The 21,784-nt window shown below is 29.4% G+C and overlaps 1 protein-coding gene across 2 annotated transcripts; it reads right to left on the bottom strand.

Annotated features, from left to right (window-relative positions):
* Positions 1 to 1,159: 1,159 nt before the first annotated feature.
* LOC129959526 (uncharacterized) lies at positions 1,160 to 20,504 on the bottom strand. Of its 2 annotated transcripts, none has more exons than XM_056072396.1 (3): positions 20,402 to 20,504; positions 16,866 to 16,933; positions 1,160 to 3,218 (listed from the first exon to the last, which is right to left on the bottom strand). In XM_056072396.1, the coding sequence occupies exon 3, from the start codon at positions 3,153 to 3,155 to the stop codon at positions 1,233 to 1,235; it is 1,923 nt and encodes a 640-aa protein (XP_055928371.1). In that variant the 5' UTR covers positions 3,156 to 3,218; positions 16,866 to 16,933; positions 20,402 to 20,504; the 3' UTR covers positions 1,160 to 1,232. The 2 variants fall into 2 exon arrangements, with proteins under 2 accessions (XP_055928371.1, XP_055928372.1); XM_056072397.1 differs by having other exon boundaries at positions 16,866 to 16,930; positions 20,402 to 20,498.
* Between the last annotated feature and the right edge of the window lie 1,280 nt (positions 20,505 to 21,784).

Raw genomic sequence — 21,784 nt, 5'->3', positions numbered from 1 at the left:
TGTTAAAGATAACTTGACAAGTGATAAAATAAAATTTTCTTTGGCCAAAATGATAGTACCATTTTTAATCCTTTATCAGTCTAATAAACCCTTTTATGATCTAAAAAAATTATTATAGAAGCAATTGGTACATTTAATATTGTGAATAAAATTAGAATTTAACATTAAAAAAATCATATATTAAAATATTACAATTAAAGTATGAGAAAGCGCTTTTTTCGCTAAAGATTTTTTTTCATTGTTTGTTATTCAAATGATTTGAATCCATTTGCAATTAAAAAAATCATTATTAATAAAATGATTTTGCATATATATATATATAAAGTTTCTCAATACATTTTAAATACAAGATAAAATATTAATCTATTTAAAAATTAATCTTCTGATTTTTGATAGGAACACTAATATTACTGTTTTTTATTAATAAATTCTGTTAATGTTATATATTTCTGTTCTGTTAAAAATGTTATATTTTTATAAAGGTGTCATCACAATCCAATTTACATAATGATTTGTTAACTTTAACAAAAGTCTATGCCCAGAAACACAAATTTGCTTCATTTTCATGGTTAAGGTACTTAAAAAAGTGTTAAATTTTTGCAGCACTCTTTTTATAGTAAATTCACATTGAAATTAAATATTACTCTTTCCCATTTTAGCAATTGTTAATAACTTAGGTATCCTTTTAAATATATTAATGGTTCATTACTGCTACTGCTGTTTATTCCCAAACTCATTTTCCGAAAGTTCATATGAATTTCATTAGCTGAGATTAAGGATCATTTAATCCATTCACTATCTTGTTCTAGTTGTGAACTGATCTCATTTAATTCTCAGAATTCTAAAAAATTAGATAATATTACAAGTTTTTTCCATTCTGGTAAAACTTTTTAAAAAGACTGATAAAAAATAATTAAATGTTACAAAATATTTATAAATTCTTCATAATAATGCGTATTACAATTTTCCAGGCAAGCTCTCAATAAATAAATATTAAATGTCTGAAATGTGCATTCATTTTGAATGGAAAGGTGAATTACGATATAATCACAATACAAAATTTAAGAAAATGTATTTTCATTAAATGATTTGAAGAAGAAAATTATACGTAATATATACATTTTAACAATACATAACAGATGATGACTATGTAGCTAGTTGGATATTTTAAAAATGTTTTATATAATACAGACGAATACATCCAAAAGTACCTCTCAGTTAAAGACAGATTTTTAACGCACATTTTGCGCCACTGTCTTTAACTGATTTAACATAGTAACAGTGAAAGCATCACCTTCATAGTCAATTTCTTGTAGGATATGCATATTATTACTATGGACACATTTTTCATCACATTCTGCATTGTCCTTAAATTCAAAATTTTTCTTATTCTTACCTTTTTCTACGCTTGCATAGTTACTGCAAGCATAGCACTGCTTACTTCTTCTATTCCTCTTATGACCTGAATCAACTCTTCTAACTTTTGTTTTCAAATAATCTATTTGTTCAGCTTTTCGTTTAAGTTCAGGTTTAGAGGAAGTAACTTTATCTTTTACAGCAACAGTCTTTGTTAATTCTTCTACAAAATTAACCTTTCCTGAGACATCATTTGAAATTTCACGGTTTTCCATTTTTGTAAGAAGCACAAAAGGCATTTTTGAAGGCAAATTCTCCACTTGTAGCTGTTCTTGAGTAAATGGAGTATGAACAGCCAATGTTGAAGTCTCAACTGATTTCTCAGCACCATGATCTGGCAGATTTTTATCCAAATTTGCAACAGCATTTTCAGGAAAATTTTCACCTTCAAGTTCGCATTCCTCGACGGCAATACCGTCATATTTTGACACAAACTTTTTCATCAATTTTTTAGGACATGTAGATAGAACCGATGATTTTGCACCGGATTCATCTTCATTTTGAAGAAAATCTTCTGCTTCATTAATAGGCTCCCCCATATTAAGATTGTCTGATTCTTCCATCAAAACATTATTATCCTGAGATGTAACAGGATTTTCTTCTATTTCAAAAGCAATTGATAGTTTACTTGAAGAAATGGCATGATCTTTTCCTAGTACATTTTCTGCAAATTCCTCTTCGTCTGAAAGATCGACGAGAGGAATACATGATGAGCTTGTATCATCTAAATCCACTCTATTGATATTAGCAGTATCTGCAGAAACATTGAGTGTCGTCCCCTTATTATCTAGGGCTTCATACATGACAAGGTAAAGATCTTCAAGTTTAAAGTCTGTTGGATGCTTAGTAAAACTCAAAACATTACTGTTCAAATCATTGCATTCAAGCCAAGTATCAGAGACAACATCTCTTATCCAAGTCACAAAGTGATTAATAATACAGCCCTTTTTTAATGCTATAAAGCCAGATAACTTATATTTACGATTGTCTGCCGTTAATTCAAATTGTTTGAGAGGGCCTTCTCCAGCTCCATTTTCAAAATGAAAAATTAAACACTGAGGCAAGGTTTTATATTTGATTTCCAACTCTTGATCCTGTGATTCACACTTAGGACACTTATACAGACACACAGGAGAATCTGGGTTGAATGCCCTAACTTTTGACAATGTGATAATTGTTTTCTTCAAATTTTTCACGTGAGTGTGTGCACACTTTTTACAGCTCCCAATACAAAAATATTCCACAAGGAACAAATTTTTTACTTCTTTGTTTTCATTAATTAAGTTCAGAACAGCACAAAATGCTGAATCTGGCAATCCATTCTTACACTTCATGATTGGTTCCAAATACTTTAGTACAATGTCCTGTACTCTCTGAAGCAGGTCTTCTGCTAGTGGCAGTCTTGCAGAATTGGAATAATCATTATAAACAGAAATAGCACTTTTATAGCCCTTCATGATAATATAAATTATTGAAGAATTGCTATTTATAGAACGTTGGATAGTCTTGTTGTGAGCTATTAAAGACATTGATGAATTCAGCCAGCAAAGATTAGAATTATTAGCAAATGGAATATATTTTAAGGATTTATCTTCCTTTGAACTCCATTCACTATTACTTTCATTATCTATCAAGTCTGACTGCTTACTAGCATTTTTTCTAGTTAATATTTCAGATCCTTGTAAATTTTGACTCATTGCCTGTATTAAAGGCAATGAGCCAGAAGGATTCAGCTGCATCTTGATATACTCCTTGTAGGCGTGATTGAGAAGATATTTTCTTTCAGGGGTAGTAACAAATTTCTAAAACAGAAAAGAAAAAAAAATATTTTTTTTGTAAAAAAAAATCTATACTATCATCTTTACTATCAAATTTACTGCTGATTTAAGAATTAACAAAAGAAATGTATCATGAAACATCAATTTGATGGTAGAGTGTTCAGGACAATTTGATATCTAAATAAAAATCGGAATAAAATTGTAAAGAAACAATATTATCTATTAAATTAAATATATACAAGAAACATGGAAATGAAAAATCAATATCAATTTCTTGTAATTTTGATTATCATAATTTTTTTGAATTTAATAACTCATAAAACGACCTTGGCACATGCAGGGGGAAAACTAATTTTGTCCCTAAAAAAACAATATAGTATGTAATAAAAAAATTAATTAAAATTTGGATAAGAATGAAACAATAAATACAAATAATTTTGAGAGTATTTTTTATGTCACATTTCATGTTTATATAATTGTAATCTAAAGATGGAAGACATTAAAAGATTCTCTTCAAAAAATTTTGAAGACATATTTATCCATGACTAGAATCCACATCAAAGTGCTCTCTGTAATAAAGCTAAAGTCAGAGTTGCCACTCAAATCTAGAAAAAAAAAATCTGTTTTTTTTCCCCGTACGTATATTCAAGATATGAGGAAATGCAAAAATAGCACTCATGTGCTAGTTATAATGCAGTATGATTCTAAGGTGTGGGAAAAGCAAGGAAATGAAGCAACAATTTACCATTATTTGAAATAATAGCATATAAAAAGAATTTTGATATAGAAATACAAAGAAAAACAATTTATCATTGTTAATTATCCAGAATTCAGGGATACAAAGTTTATATAATAAGGAGAGGCGATATTTTACCTCTCATGCTCTTTAATTGTAAGTCACACAAAATCAAGGACTTCGTTGAAATAAAATACAAAACATTTTTGTTATCGTAATATAAATCATTTAATGATTACTAAAAAAAACATTACAAAGCAAAATTACTTTTTTTAAAAATATTTATTCATTTTTGCCAGTTCATGTATTTGGGCATCAATTTCAGCAGATTTTTCAACTATCAATTTCATGGAGTAAATCCTTAACAAATAAGGTACGACATTTTTGTGCGACTTAACGTACATTTTTTTAATTTTTTCTTTCAGTGAACATATGTGAAAATATTTCCAATATATCATTGAATACATTAAAGGACGACGCAGCAAGTTTTAATACCCATAAAAATTGAGCTTTAAATGATTGATCTTGAACTAAAAAGTTCGAAATCGAAAATTTATTTTCAGACTTGATATATATCACCTTCTCCTTCATTTCTTTAGATAAAATATTAATTATGACTTTTGAAATGACACGCAATTTTTTACCCCTTTTGCGACATGACTAATAAGTGCCGACTTCTCAAATATTATTTAGGCTTATTATTTTCTTATTACAAAGAGAGCAGTACGCCACAAATGCATTTTTAGGACTTTCAGCAAAATCAGGATTGAGTTTTTTTTTATCCTTCCAATTCGAATTAGATACGAATTTCGGCAGCTCATTGTTACCACCGCGATGCGACTGCATATTAAATGTTGCTATTCCTACCAGAGAAATATATTCTAATTTTTCACACAATTACAGAAACCTCGCGTATGCTCATTAGCTGCAATTCGGGAATCTTATGGGAAAAGAACACCTGTCTTACAAATCGAAACTGGACTTTTCTATACAGAAAAAAAGGGGAGAGAGTAGAAAAGATGCGAGTTTCCGCATCTTTTCTTCTCAATTACGAATGGTATTGCTTCGTTTTTGGAAGCAATGACTACGATCTGTTATTCTTGCAATCTTTAGAGATCGACAATTTTTAGATGGGAAAAAAATTAATTAACTTAAAATTCCCTGTATTTTCCCGGTTTTTCTGAAAATTTTCAAATTTCTCTGCATTTTCCCGATTTTTAAATTCCCTGTGTTTTTCCGTGGTGTGGCAACTCTGTTTTAAATCAACTAATTCATCTCCAGTATACGGCCTCCTCCAAACTGGCGATAAACGGTAATTTCTGGCTGTCATTAATCGGTATCCGTACTCTACTTTATGGTAACGATCGTAACCTTTAACCTTAATCTCTATTTTAAATTTCACTAATTTTTGCAGGTTGATACTGTTCTTGCCATTTACTTGGATCAGACGACTTGCTGTTAGCTACAACATTTCCCACGCGGCCAGGTTGTATTTTTCTATTTTATTCATTTTTGGATCATTATTTTTCTATTTTTACTGATAGATATGGCATATGTTAATGTGGCAATTAAGGATGTCGTTGAAAAATTTCAAAATGTATTGTAGAATAAAGGGCGTGGATTTAAGATTTCGAAGGTGTCTGACAGTAAAAGGAGGCCTATTTTTGGAAATCCTGGAGTTGCTACCAGGTATTTTGTCACAAAGTTGATCTCTCTCTCTCTCTCCCTCTATATATATATATGGTTTTTTGAAGGAATCGGGTTTGATTAAAACCCCAAATTGCACGGTTTGTAATGTTGTAATGCAGGTGTGAACAAGAAACGATGTGTCGGATGGTTGTAGCTTTGTTTGTCGGGACAGTATTATGAGGGGTGAGTCACGGAAAATGTGTTGGAAACAGGTAAGTTTTACGTATGGCTCTTGGTTTAACAGCAGCAAGTTGACTTTGGAAGAAATATTTTTGCTCACTTTCGAGATTCTGATAGAAACATGGACTGAGGAAATTCAAGAACACTACTTTTTGGTAACAGTATCTTATCAAATTGGAGACCGTTAACGAGCACTTTTCAGGCCAACGTCCTGGCATAGGGGTAGCGCGTCTTCCCCGTGATCTGGGCGTCTCGGGTTCGAGTCCCGGTTTGGGCATGGTTGTTCTATCTGTGAGATGTGTGAATGTGCCCTCCTGTAAAAAGGGTTGTGCAAGCGAATGAGTGATGCGTGAGTAGCAAAGTCGTACTCTTGGCCTTAGTTGGTGCTACTATGAAAACAACAGACTCTCCCCCTCCGGCTTAACCCTCCTGTCGGCGCCGTTCAGATTGCTATACTTACCGAAAGTGGCACGTCTGAATAACAGGCTTATTCTTAAAAGTGTCAGGATTTTGACAAAGGGATTGCTTTCCCCTTTTGCGGTCAGTTCAGCGCTGTTGGGTCCGAGTCATTAGCCGACCACATGGTGTGAGTGGCAGGTGTTGCTTATCGCTGTCTTTCGATTTGTAAGAGATTTTTCTTTTAGTGGTTAGGAAGAGTGACAATAACAGTGATTGAAAATGCAGAAAGTGTGATTGTTTTTAGAGGTGTTTCGATTATTTCATTAAAAACCGCATAAAATTTGCGTTAGGAATAAATTATTGTTATGTTTAACTTGATAAGTATCTAATTTTTATAAAATGAAAGTGTTCGTCTAATATTTTTTTTCATTGTAATATGTTTATCAAAATTTTTAATCTCCTCTTACTGTGAAATTATTTCTCGAAATTACGTACAAGCGATTTAACTCTTGAAAAAAATTTCGTTTCAGCGCCTTGGCAATGTATTTTAATATTTTAAAATGCGCATTTACAATATTAATTGCGATAAATAACATCAAATTATAATTGTGCTTCTTCAGTATTTAGAAAATAATTATATAATTATGGAATTTCATACGATATTTCAATTTCCGAGATATCGATTTTTAGTGTTTATCTGCCTGATTAAAATTTTGTAATTAAAAATATTTTACAATAACTCAATAATGCTGAAATAACTGGATTATGCAGCTGATGCACCTTATGACTGCAACAAATAAAAGCAATTGTCAAAATATTTCTTTGTAATATCCATGATGCAAATTTGGCCTGGAAAAATGACTTAAATAATACAGGTTATTTAGACTTATAATTAACCATTTGCAACTGAAATTTTTCGAATGCTTCTAAAGAAAGCTCCGACAGAATATTAAGAACCATTTTAAAATAAATTATACAATTTTTAAAAAATTCAACTTTAAGTTATTCGTGTTAGAATCAAAACTCTCACTATTCTGCAATCGGATAACGACATATCGTGGGGTAAACGAATCATTAAAAAAATTTCTGTATTTAAAATCTTTGCAAATGCAGTTGCATTGATCTTTTTTTACTTATTTCTTTCTAGCTGCTTTTGGCGACCAACACATGTGCCGAGATTGCTGGTCAATATAAAATTTTAAATTAAATGGTTTCTTCAGTAAAAGATCTTGGAAATTTAAGTTTTGAGTCATATAACTCCTACTGTTTCAGACACCATGCACCATTCTTTACTACACATTTTTTGAATTTTCTATCAGCTACGCGACCGTAAATCCTTAATTTAAAACGGGAGTTAATAAACTTCAATTAATGCAAAAAATTTTTTGTTGAAACCAATTAGGCTTATTAAATAACTAAATTCGGAGAAAAGAATCATTCAGCAATAAAGTTTTATGTATACTACTGAATATTTCTTTTTAATTTTTGAAATGTTTCTGATGATCTATCATATATCTTATACAGTGAAAAATTTTCTGATTCAACTACAATTCAGCTTATAATAACAATAATGTAATTTACAAGTGATAAAAACAATCATATATTGTTATATTTTTTATTATATTACAAGATAGAGCAGATATTTTAAAAATGAATGCAACGTTGAAAAATTTTTTTCACTGCTTGGTTGTAAAATTAAACTTTAATTCAAGTACAAAAAAATTACTAAAAATATATTAAAAGCAAGCTTTAACAGAAATTTACTAATTATGGAAATATAAGCCATGTCGTCGTAACTTCATCTTGAACAATAGAAAATAAAGTCCATGATCAAATATGTGTAGCAATAATGTAAACGGCTAGAATTATTTTATAACAGTGAAATATGCTGCTTTTAAAATGGCTTAATATATGATCTTGAATTTATTACAAATAAATAAAAAAAATGAAGTACAAAGCAAATGAATGATTGAAAAAGTAATCTTTTGAATTTTAAGATGATACAAAAAAATCCTTTTTATACTGTAATAATTGTGAAAGTTGTAATAAAAAACTCGTTAAAATCTCATTTAATTTTTAATTAATAATTCTTTAAAACTTTCAGAAGTAAAAAAAAAAAAAAAAATGATATCTACAATGCACAGTTTCATTTTCTAAGATGTATATTCCACTGAGATAAATATGTGAGCTCTAATAGAGTGCCAAAACGTACAAACATTCGTCTCTGTTAATAATAAAGATGGATGAGTGTGTGCATCATTATTTGTCAGTTTGTTTTGCTGATCTCACAGTTTGAAATAGAATTACCAAAATCAGCAACTACATACTTTGGACAGTGGAACTCATTTCTTTAAAATTTTAATTTACCCTTTCTAAGGGCATGGGAATTACGCTCATCACCAAATTCATTAATCTTTGAATAAAGTTATGTAAGTTGGCATAAATTATTACGAATTTTTCAGTAAGATAAAGAGGCTTTTCAGTAAGACAAAGAATTGTTTCTTAATTATTAATTGACAAAATTAATTAATAAATCAGATTAAATTTATCTAATAAGTGAATCTCTTTTCCTAGGTCAATCTCAATTCTAAAAACATTGTCACAAACTAAATGTCAGCTGTACGCATTAAAATTTTTTTTAAATGCTAAGATAAGAGATAAAATTAGATCAAGGAGTTAAAAAAATGGCAACAATTTTTAAAAAAACATAGTATAATTATTTCATTTTAATTAAATTAACAAAAAATTCTCACTTTTAACTCACTCATTCATTTATTTCACGCGGATTAAATTACTGAACATTAAACGTATAATAAAAATGTCAGTAGAACCCAGTTTAACATTAACAAAACCGCTCGATGTATATGAGATTGAGCAGTGAAACAAGATTAATATTTCGATATAAAAAAAATTGAACCTATAAAAACTGCGCTTATATTAACTTTGAAAATACTATTAAAAACGAGAAAAAATATAAAAACAATGAAATTTATATCTCCACATTTTAGCTTACATTTTTGTTCGAGTTCGTCAAGGAGTGTGAAATTCCATAAGGTTTAAAGAATTAAACAAATATTCAATTTTCATATATAGATTATTACTTTACAAAAATAAGGATTTAATAAAATGAATGCTAATCTTTCCCAAAAATCCCACTGTAATATATTGGTTCTATATATCTCTACGTTTTTAAATACACTTATTAATGAAAAAAAAAAAAACTATTTCATTAAAAATTAAAAAGTTTCGTTCGTTAAGTAAATTCTGTGCATAGGTTTAGTGTCTTATTTTCAAAAATAAATTGCATAAGCAATCCTTAAATGAAAGCACGCTATAAAAGAGAAACTCGTAAATTTTAATTATATATTTTTTTTATTTATTTTTTAGGTAAACTATTTTCTTATGCTAGAAAGCTTTAAAATTTAAAATTATTATTAATAATACGTATATTTATTCATTCCAAGTATATATTATCATACGTTCGATTTTATTCCCTTTAATCAAAACTCATTTTGGATACGTATTTATTATCAAAATCTCAAAAGTAACGGCTCAGAACGTAAGCGAGATTTTAAAATGCTTAAAAGGACGCGAGCAGGAAGACGTCAATCATATCTTCCACTGATAACGATTAACTTTTCCTTATCTCACATTCCCATCTCATTATCTCACAGCTTGAGAATGGGGGAAGAGAAAAACAGGAACCCGTAAAAATACGGGCAGTGACAGTTTTAAGGGAGTTTTTGTTTCCGTTCGCCATTTTGAAGGGAGAAAAGATTCCGTCTTTTCACGGGTTTGAAACTTGGAGGGTTAAATTGCTGTCTTCGTAACAGCGCGCTTGTCCGTGGAAAGTACAATAAGAAACAACAAGGGCCTTTTTGAGTATGTGGAGGAAAATTCAGAAAAGATTGGAGGTGTGGGAAAAATTGTGGAAGCGGACGAATCGAAATTCAATACGTGAAAGTACAATAGAGGTCATAGAGTTGAGGGTCAGTGGGTTTTTGGTGGTGTTGCGAGAGGATCTGGTCGTACGTTTCTTGTTGCTGTCCAAGATAGGACAAGCTGAAACGTTGGTTGCTTGTATAAAACAATGAATTGAATCGGATACGGTTATATATTGTGATTAATGGAAAGCATTTGATAGTTTAGGTAAGGAAAGTTACGAGCATTTAAAGATTAACCACAGTTTGCATTTTGTTCAGCCGAAAGATTTAGTTAATGGAGTTCCGGCTGTCCAGACAAATACTGTTGAAAGCCTGTGGAATATTGTAAAAAGGTCCTTGCTGTTAATATAATCGTCAAGGTGATTTCCAATTTTATTTGGCAATGTTCCTTTTTGATAGATCTTGTAGAGACAAATGTCCATGTTTTTAATAAATTCTTAGAAATTATCAGAGACAATCCTTGAGAGGAGTACTCCATCTGATAAATAATTATAATAATAGTGCTATAATTAATATAATAGTGCTATTTTATAAGGGAGGTCAATGTGCAAAGCCGTATTTAAAAAAAATTATAATACAATGACAAACAAATTATTAAACTGTTAGTGTATGTGTTTTTATAAGGAGCAGCTCACATATACAGCTATTAACTTTTATACACTATGTTTCCAAAAAGGAAAAAAATATTACTGTTTTTATTTTTCATACCGGATTTTATTGTAATACGTACTGGTATTTTAGTGGTAGCATAAAGTTAAAAAATCATTTAAAAAAATCGGAGCAAAAAATAATTCGTCATCATTTAACATTAATTTCATAATACTTAATAGAAAAATAAATCATTTCATTTGGATTTTTATCTTAAATATTTAAAATAAAGAGGGGGTTCAGCGGGAGGGGACAGTGCCACCCTCGATTTGAAAAAACTCTTTTGTTTTTTTAAATCATTTCATTCGGATCTTTTTCTTAAATATTTAAAGAAATGAAGGGAGGGGGTCAGGGGGATAGCGCCACCCTTTAACTTAAAAAAGTCTCGTGTATTTAGTAAGGCCTAATACGTATTAAGTCTAACATGGTCTGACAAGTTCCGGTCAAGAATCACAACTTACTAAACACGCATTATTGACGACTTCTTGGCGAAACAAAAATGACGCCAATAGGTCGTATGCGTATACTGCTCCTCAGCTACTGATGTTACGATAAAGAAAACATTATTTTCGAAACTAATATGCTTAGTTTTCAAAGAATCTTAATCTCAAAACAAGAAGGAAAAAAAAAACTCGTTAAGGAAATATTAACCTTAAATGAAAACCGATCAGAGCGAAACGTTGCACGACAGTTTTTTAGTACGCAGAGATTTGCGATAAGGAGCCAAAAACGATATTGTTACTCGAAGATTCACCACAAATCACCTGACTCATGTTGGGTAAGCTTGCTTCTTATCGACTCGCTCCCTCCATTTACATCTCAGCTCTATGGTGCAAGCGGAGAATATTTAAAATATCTAACTCAAAGAGTATTTTTTAAACAAGTTTGGATGGCTCATTAACCCCGTCCCTTTCGTAGTGTTCGAACTAAGACAGTGTGGGTTTTCGAAAGAGCTCTCCAAAGAGTAAGGGTAAGTTTTATTTTGGGTCGGTTGTCCTTCCGAAGGTCACCATCCCTCACAGCAATATCTTCTGGGGACTAGAAGCTATTTTCTTGTTGGATGTTATTGAGCTTGTCAATCAGACATTTTAAGTCCGTTCCTTCGATGATTTGGTCAATGCCTTAGACCTCCCCCTCACTAGGAAGCGCTTTCGTCGACATCGGATTCTTTTCTTTCTACATGAGACTCTTAACCATTGTAGAAGAAGGGACATTGAAATTTTTTTTCCCTTGTTAAGGGTACGATGGCCCAGAAAATGACCAGAACCTCTGCTTTGGATCTAGAGCTGTCAAATTTGGTGCAGATATACACTGGGAAGTAAAAATGAGCACTTAAGAAATATTTTTAAAAAATTTTAATTAAAAATTAATGAAATTTTGACATTTATCTTCCAAAAAGCCGAATCTCACAAAATAAAACAGCGTGATTGATCTCCTCAAATTTTTCTAACAAAGTTATCACCCCCCCCCGCATAAAATTTTGGACCTTGAGTAATGTCGCGAATGCCTTACATGACATTGAATACAAAATATTCGTCTCTGGCACAAATTTAGTATTTTTATTGAATTTATCGTGTGATCCTCAGCGCGGTTTTTTTTTTTTTTTTTTTGGCGACTTATCTCTGCCATTCAACAATAAGTACCCGAAAAGCGAATCTGATGTAAGTCAAAGAATTTTTGCGTTTATAGACTTCTGAAAGTACAGGCCGATACAGTCAACCTCTCGACGGTTCTGATTCTGAATTTGATTGACATCTACACTTTAGATGTTGAATCTGTGTACCAAATTTTATTCAACTACCACTCTTCGCTTTCTGGTTATCGTGTTAAGGTATATACCTTAGGAGTTAGACAGATAACGACTTGAAACCGAGACTATACCAAATTTATAAAATTGGTATAAAGATCATATACCAAATTTCTTGTCTAGCTCAGTGTTTTTGAGCTATCTCTGCCACGGACACAATACCAATACATATGTGTGTGTGTTTCTGGAATTCGGGGAGGTCTAAAGTTTAGAGATTAATCAAAATCGCGAATTCGAATTTTTTGATGATTTTTAAAGTAATTTTTAAACTTATTTTACAATATATTTCACTGTTGTATAAACAAACTCGAATTGATTTCATTGTTGCTACAAATACTTCATCTAAGATTTTTCTTTAATTGTTGCTGATGAAGGTATGGAGATATGTTTTATTTTCCCATGTGAAGTAGGTTTCTGCTTTAAGTATACATATAAAAACTTTTTTGAAATTGTCTTATACGTTAGTTAAATTTTAATTTAAAATCATCAATCAACTAACTGGTCGTCAAAGGTCGCTAGTATCAAATAACTGAAAAATTGAATCATCGGAGAAGATTGTCTTGATGTTAGGGGAAACTCAAATTAAAAGTATGACTAAAAACTAAATCCATAGAAAAACGCAGTTAACTACGTAAAAAGTAAATTTATTTGAAGAAACAAAAAAAGAAAAAAAATTAGGTTAAAAAAATCTAGCGAAACAATGAAATCACACCACATTTCATTACAATAAAAGAAAGTTTTATATCGTAAGAATTAAAATAGATTTTGCCTCATGTTTTTAACATAAGAGCAACATTGTAATTATAAATCTGATGGATCAATGAAATTCTCACTGTCCGTCTTGAGCGCAGAAGCACGGGCGGCCTTTGCTTCTGACTTCAGTAAACGACTGATTTTCTCTGGTTGCCAACGGTGTTTCATTCTACTTGTGAAAAAAGACAAGCGAATTGGCGACTAGATAACAATTATAAAAAATTCTAGTTATAGAATAAATTTCCTTGACTTTTCCGATATCTCAGAATTCAATTATCATATCCGTTTTTGCTGTTTATCGGTAGGCTGGCCACTCTGCCAGAGAAGCAGGCTACATAGAAAAAAAACAACTTCCTATACGAATTTGACATTTTTATAAGCAACCCACGCAATGTATTCAACTAAAAGATAAAGATCTGGTTAAAATTCGAGAGGATCATCATTATACCCCTCCCTCACATAAGGTAAATTATGCCCCCCCCCCAACCGGGTGTCTAATGTTACTTTTGTTAATAGCCCATTAAGGGTTACACGTACACTCACCTGGCGTAATTAAAATAAATTCTTCCTCATCAAAAATATTAAAAAAATAAACAAATTCGAATATTTTTTGAGTCACAACAAGTTTGGCACAGTCCATTTTTTGTACAATCCACTCCAGTAATTCAATATGCATAGATGCCTATTGTTGAAGAAAGAAAAAGAGTAAAAGGGTTATTCTAACATCCATTGATATCATTGAAGTGTTGAAATAATCCAGAGGTAAGGGGGTGTAAATGTACACGGCACCATGAAGGTATAGGAGGGATTTATAGCACTTTTAAGGAAAATATGAGAAGACAAAAAATAATGACATGCCCTGGACGCTATCTTGCTACGTCCCGGCACCCCTGAATCTTTGTCACCCTACATTTTTTCTTCGAATTCTTCCATTTCATCTGTTTTCCTTCTTGATAAAGTAAACAAAGCCTTAGGATTAAGCTTTCGATTTACTGCATTCAACGTTTGAGAAAACAGAAAAGTGTTTCTTTGTTCTTCTTGAAAGGACTCTTAAAGTGATTTCCAAATTTAAGCACTTCTCATGGACCTAGGGACGATCATGTCAGACAAATACACTGAACAATTCACTAGACTCAACAAACAATCGAAGAAAACGTCTGCTCCTGGCAAACAGAAAAGGTATAATCTTTCTACATGACAATGCCAAATCAGACATTGAATAACAAACACTAAGAAAAATGCAAGCGTTGAAATAAGATATTTTTCAACACCCACTATATTCCCCAATTCTTGCGTCATCTGATTATCAACAGTTTCGGTCTCCACAGAGCAGCTTAAGTGGTAAACAAGTAAAATCTAAGGAAAATATACAAAAGAACTGCACCATCTTTTTACAATGAAAGATAAGATCAAATTTCAAAAATAAAATTGGCAAACTTGTAGACCCGAGAAAATCTTTCATGCAGAATAATGGAGATCAGATTCTTGACTAGAAAATTGTTGACATTGATGTTGGAGCCTAACATGACAAAAAAAAAAAAATGTGCATTCGATTTTTGTGCATGCAGCAGCAAATAAGATTCGACATCTTGACATTTAAAATCAAATTTCCTCCTGCGCTAAATCTCTATAACTTAGCAATCTAGAACATATTTTTGCAACCTTATAAAGCATTCCAAAAGAGCTCCATCATTTGATTAGCTATCACCAAACTGACGATAGAACAGCTCCATTTTCTAATTGAGTTTTCAGATTAAATTTTTTAAGAGAAAAAAAAAAAAAAAACCAGCATGAATATAACATAAAAAAATTCTCTAACTGCTCTTACTTCTGAAGTTCAATAGAAGTTTTTTTTTTTTTTTTTTTTAATGTTTTAAAAATTTAATAAAAATCTGCTTTTTAAGAAGCTACAGGCTACAGGCAAAAATATATAAAATTTTCATACTTTTCTTTAATTAAAAAAAAAATTACAGAAAAATGTGATTGCATAATTTAGAGAAATGAAATGAATTAACAATTCCCAGTTTTCATAAATAATGGAATCAAATTCATTCACAAAATCGAAGACCCCAGCTCTGTAGTTAGAAACAAAATGAAAACAAAAAATGCCAGTAGATACATAAATAATACATATATATATATATTCTTCTTTTGAAATCAGTACAGGACAACATATCGCATTACCTCAAAATTTAACAACGCTAGCAAAATAAAGAGGCTTATTCAATGAATCACTTTTAAGTTTAAATGAAAGCATTTTTTTAAAAATTATGACGTTAATAGCGTTATATTCACGACTCAATTATATTGTTTTGAATTACAATACAATAAAAACAATTGTTAGAAATAAAAGTATAATTACAAGCAGAAAGTTAGCAGCAGTTAGTTAAAGTTGCAAGCAGAAAGTTAGTATTACAAGCAGAAAGCCAAATCATGCACATTATTTAACATTTGGTCTTTTTTAGTCAAATGCAAAATTAATAAGGCAGTAAAATTTAGAATTCAATTTTTCTATACATCCTCCAGCTCCTCTATACATATATATCATAACTGTCAATGATCTTAAAAGAATGTAGAAGATGGTGTTAATGTACTCTTTTTCTAAAGCATATTTTCATTTATTTCTCCTTTTAAGAGCTAATTATATCAACAACATTTATAAACATTTCTGAAAGAATATTTGCAAATAAGTATATTATGAGTTAAATGTAACAGTTGACCAAGATTTATTTTTATTCATTTCTCATTGAGCTAATTTATGTCAATTCTCTTTAACAGATGTTTTCAGCATCAGATAGATTTCTGGAAACAGTTTTCATATATTTGTTGTTAAATATATATTATATCACATTTTTAAGCTTAACTTTGCATAATCTTTTATAACATCTTTTCGACATTCAGCATGAAAGTATTTAACTATATCTTCCACTGATAATACTGCTCACAATTTTCTGAACACTTCTATATAATCCTATAATATATCAACATAATCATGAGCTGTCTAGAATAGAAATCAACTACATATATTTAGTTAATCCACAGTAACAGCTTTAAAAAAAGAAGGAAGAAAATATTTTAAGAGTTTGTCATATTAATTATTTTTATCATATTTAATTTAAAGATGATTGAACAAATAAAAAAGTGTAGATGAAACAATCAAGAAAAAATGAAATAATATGAATATAGTTAAAATTATCAACAAAACTTAAAACAAGAATAAAAAAAAATAATGTTTTAAAACATAATATTGCAATACAAATATGTATTATTCAATTAACAAAGGTATAAAGATATTTTGACTAAGTGTGATAATTTATGATAGATATGTATATGATTAAATGTGTAATGAAAAATAATTTTTTATCTACTAAACACATCCAACATAAAAAAATGTAATCCCATTTACAGATAATGAAACGATGTCAATAGTGTGAAAGTGTTTTTAAGTTCTAATCCTCTTTCCTTATTTCTTTTTTTAAGCTAGTAGTTAAAATAAAAAATACAAACAAACATACAATTTTGACACTCTTCTTCCAAATTCTTTTTCTTTACATCTAGCCTTTAAGCCTTCTTGTCTTCTCTACTGTAAGGAAATAGCATTGCGAGTCAATTTAAAATCGAATATAAGAAAATATATAATGAAGAACACAAATTATAACTCTAAAAAAATGCTTTTATGATCAATTTTGAATTAGAAGAATATTTAATAAATTATAAATAGGCAGAAGCAATTTCTAGTTCAGCCATATGCTAATATGAATACTGGATATCTCTAAATCTATATATGAAGCTCATTCTAAGCATCCATTTGATAATTTCAGGAATGCGACAAAAAGTGAAAATCATAACTAAGTAGTGCTTAATCAAATGAAATTTGTTACATCAAGTTATTTATCAGTCAGTAATAAAAACGGTTAACTTCTCGGTTCTGATATTTCAGATTGAAAAATATATCTGAACAGAATTGTTTCATTTGGTTAAAAATGACCTCCAAAATTAAAAATACTCATGTTGTAATTTTATACACTAGGTACTTTCAAATACTTTTTAATTTACTTCAAGATAAAATACCATGTAAAGCCAATGGAAATAAAAGTTGAATTCCAATTTTGCCACTAAGCAACCATTGAGCAGATATCTATATTATACTACAATTTTTGCAAGTTGCTAAAGCATACTTTTTTTATATAAATGATATTGCTCATCTACACAAAACAATAAAATAAGTAAACCCTTATGGATGTGAGAATTGTGCATAATACACTGTGTGCATGGTAAAATTATATTTCACAAAATTAACATATAACACATTAAGAACAGTTTAAATTTAAAAAAATATGTATAATTTAAACAAACCTAAATAATATTGCAATTAAAAGGTAAATTTGAAATAAATATTAACTGGGAGAATTTTTATTACTCCATTATAAGAAATTAGAATTAATGATACCATTATTTATTATATTTTTTCAAGAAATTGATGATTTTTGTTTATAACAATTGCTAGCATAATTTAAAAGATTTCATGGTAAGAAGTAATATTATTTTTAATACCTGTCATAAAGTGACCCTTTTTCTTTCATTAGGAGCAATCTCCACTGAAAAATCAGAAAATTCCTAAAGCAGCTTTAACAATTTATTTAAACTTTCATAAGTCAAGGACAAAAGCTAATCAGCCCACACTAGGCCATTCAAATAAATCTGAATAACCAGAACACTCCAACAGTATTGACAGGAACTATAATTAAGTCTTAAGACCCAGGATCTGTCACGCTTCAACCTTTCTGATAGGAGATACATCCCATCATCATTAGGGTAGCCCATCTCATACCATTTCTCTACCCAGCATAGGAACAAGAACCAAGCACCATGCAAGAAGCTTCTCATCCCTATTTTTTGAGATTGAGATTCCCTCAGGGGGATCTTCTTATAAGTTAAAGATGCCTTGCCTTCTTAGGAAACACTGTTTTTATTAACAGTTGATCTCAGAAGATAATATAATTCTTTACATGGCATCTAAGGCATGGTATTATTATTTTTTTAGCCTCTCAATCTGTTTCACTTAAAAAAAAATAGTGCACTAATAATTTGTTCCTATGGTGTCAGAACCACAAGAGTGGCATTTGGAACATCTACAACCTCTTTTCCTGTCAATCACTATATCATTACATTTTCTCATTATTGCTTTTTCTAAAAAATCAAGGCAAAATATTAATTTTTTTACACCAATGTGTCAATAGGATTATATATGAACATTCATCATTGCAACATTATCAAACAAAATTGTAAGCTTTAAAAAAAAAACTTTAGATTATCTGTGGACCTGGATGGTATAATAATGCAAATAAGCAAATTCTAGGGGGGGAAAAAAGATGAAAAAATCAACAACAACAAAAAAATGCTCTGGAATAATTTTTATTTACAGCAATGGCCTATTTGTATAAATGTGACTTAATAAACAGTAGATTTCTGCAATTACAAGTCTGCTTGTAATTTGCTTTACACACAAAAAAAAGTAATTTTTGTGTATGTGTGTGTTAAAGTACTTTTTTATTTCAAGCTGCAGTTTTCCAAACAAAATGTTTTGCTTAACAAGCCCAAATAATTAACAGTTTACTGCACAAGTTTTGTTTTTATTCTTCATAAAATTATTAAATCATTACATGGAATATTTTATATTCACTGTGCTTTTATTAAATTAAAAGTTCTTTCAACTGAAATATGTCAGTTTGCTTCCTAATGAGCTCATTAATTTTTTTATTTATTAATACTTTTGATTTTTACATAACACATAAAGTATATTTTGTTTCTATAATTATTTGACATTAAATCCGAAATCAACAATTGCACAGTTAAAATTTTACAAAAAATTTCAAAATAAAAAAAAAATCTTAAAATTCCAATAAGTATTTTGTAGGTTATCATTAATAAAAATATGTTTAGCTTTTCAATTTACCACCAAAGGCCACTATTACTTTTAGTGATAAATTTTCAACAAAACCATAATTATACCAGAAAATAAATTAAAAACAAGAAAATAAAAATAAACTATAGAGCATATGATTATAGTATTAATAATACACGAAGTAACTGAATTATTTTATGTACCATCCATATAGATTCCTCAATAAACATACTCAAGAATTTTAAAATTATTAACAATTCATAACATAAGACAGCATTCTTACATAAATAAACAGTTAATAAATCACAGGGAATAATTCCTTATTATCACAAAAAAATCAGGATAAAAATCTGAATTCTAAGATAAGCAAACATTTGGAAACATGAATACGAAATTTGTAAGAAACAGAATAAGTGGTTCTCTTCAGAGAAACTCATTTTGAAAAGTTTAGTTATGAATGATTACTTCATATAATGTAATATATAATAGGAATGGAAATGTATTCAGAGAAAATTCTATTCATTCAAGAAACTTTACTTTTACTCATTAATGATGAAGTGCATACAGAAAATGATCATTGTTAATGAATCAGAATACAATAAAAATGTAATATATCATAAAAATATAAAATTACTATTAAACCTGTTATTATAAGGCAATAATTTAATGCTTGATTTAATGGTAAAAGTTTACAATTTGGGTGCCTTTTGATTTTTTGACGCCAATATCGGCGCCAAGGAGATTTTCAGTCGGTAACCCAACAGTACATTCAATGAAAACAAAACATTATGGAAACCAGAAGTAGTGCTTCATTGCTGAAATTTGTCAGCAATCGAAGGGACACCCAAATCTACACTAGAACCGATTTAATAATCTATTGATTATTGTTCTTGATATTAATGCATAGTTTCTCATCAAGAAAAGCATAATCGTGCAATATTACAAACACTCGCCCATTTTTAAACTTTAAATTTAATCAAATAAATTTGATTTGTTAATGTTAGAAAATGAATGAGAGAAAAAAAAATCTGCAGCTTAAAATTTTAGGTTTCCATTATCAAACCAAATTTATTAAAAAATACAACCTAAAATTTTGAAACGTCATGTAACACTAAAATAAGTTAAGTATATTTAAGTTGCGCAAACCTGTTTTACAGTTTTCACTGCTAAACAAAAAATCAGCTGTCACTTAAGCGAGAAAACACAAGATTATTATCTTGCCGGTACAATGGAGGAAGGACGCTAAGATTCAGATCGATATAGACATAAAAAATGTTGTTGAAGTTGAGGAGTTTTTCTACTGCCTAATGCTAAGAAATAAAAGAGGCTTGGCCAGAAATATTGGTGGTATATAGAGATGCATACTCCACGATTATATGAATAAGAAATAATTTTGCTATTGTTATTTTTAAATATATGTTCCAAATATCTGTTATTCCAATCATATTATTAATTAAAAATTATTACTTAGTATTAAATATAAAATTTATCAATTGTAATTAATACTTAATTTACTAATTTAAGTAACGTGTGCTTGAATTAATTTATCCATTTCAGCTTACTTCTTAAATTTGATTTTTTTTTCAAAACTATTTATTTAATTTCTTTATTGGAATAAACCATTTTCTGAAAAATTTGAATGGGGTCAATTCACGGTCACGTGTGAGGTACCAAACAAACCGTTTCTATTCAATTTTCAACCGTTCTGCGCATATCGGGATGTCTGCCGATAACGTTGGTGAAAGCATTGAAGTTTACGCTAACCGATTAATTATTAAAAAATATTGATTTAAAAAAAAAAAGAAATTAATATTTTGAATTATTTTCTCAAATTTTTGTAGTAATGTAATTTTATTTTTTATATTAAAATTTTAATTAGTATTTTCAATGCAATTATTGTTTTTGCAGAATTAATTAACATCGCTTTTTAATTCATTTGGTGACGTTTTATTCTTTCCTTTCCCATATCCTTTTCCCCCCTTTTTTATCCAAAGGATATATTTTGACAAATGGCTATGGCAGTGTTTTTGAAAAATTACATATGTTCTTTTTTACATATTATTTAAATGTTATTTAATGTTGAATTTTATGAATATAATTCTTTTTAAAAATAATTATTACTCTTAGATAAGTTAACATTTTAAAGCTTACTAATAAAATTATTACTTTTTTTTTCTTATGCAATGATTTTTATTAATATTTAGACACTGATATTTTCAGTTTGCTCAGAGGAAAGAACATGAAACTTAAATTTGTAAATATCAAATAAATTATGTTTACAATTTCAAATTATAAAATACAAAAGGTATCGATACCATTTCTTTTTTTTTTTTTTTTTTTTTTTTTAATCTATACAACTTTTGAATTAGTTATGTCATTTTAATTTGTAGAAATCATTAAAGGACAAACAAGCAAAATTATGTCTTCATAATTTTTATTTGCACATTACAAAAAAATATAGTTAAAATACATATGATAATTATTTGAAAAAATATGATCAATGGATGATTCAATGTACTCACCTATAAA

Source organism: Argiope bruennichi, chromosome X1 (genome assembly GCF_947563725.1).
Source record: "Argiope bruennichi chromosome X1, qqArgBrue1.1, whole genome shotgun sequence".
NCBI lineage: Eukaryota > Metazoa > Arthropoda > Arachnida > Araneae > Araneidae > Argiope > Argiope bruennichi.
The sequence above is the reverse complement of the archived record's forward strand: the minus strand, read 5'-3'. Positions and strand labels throughout refer to the sequence as shown.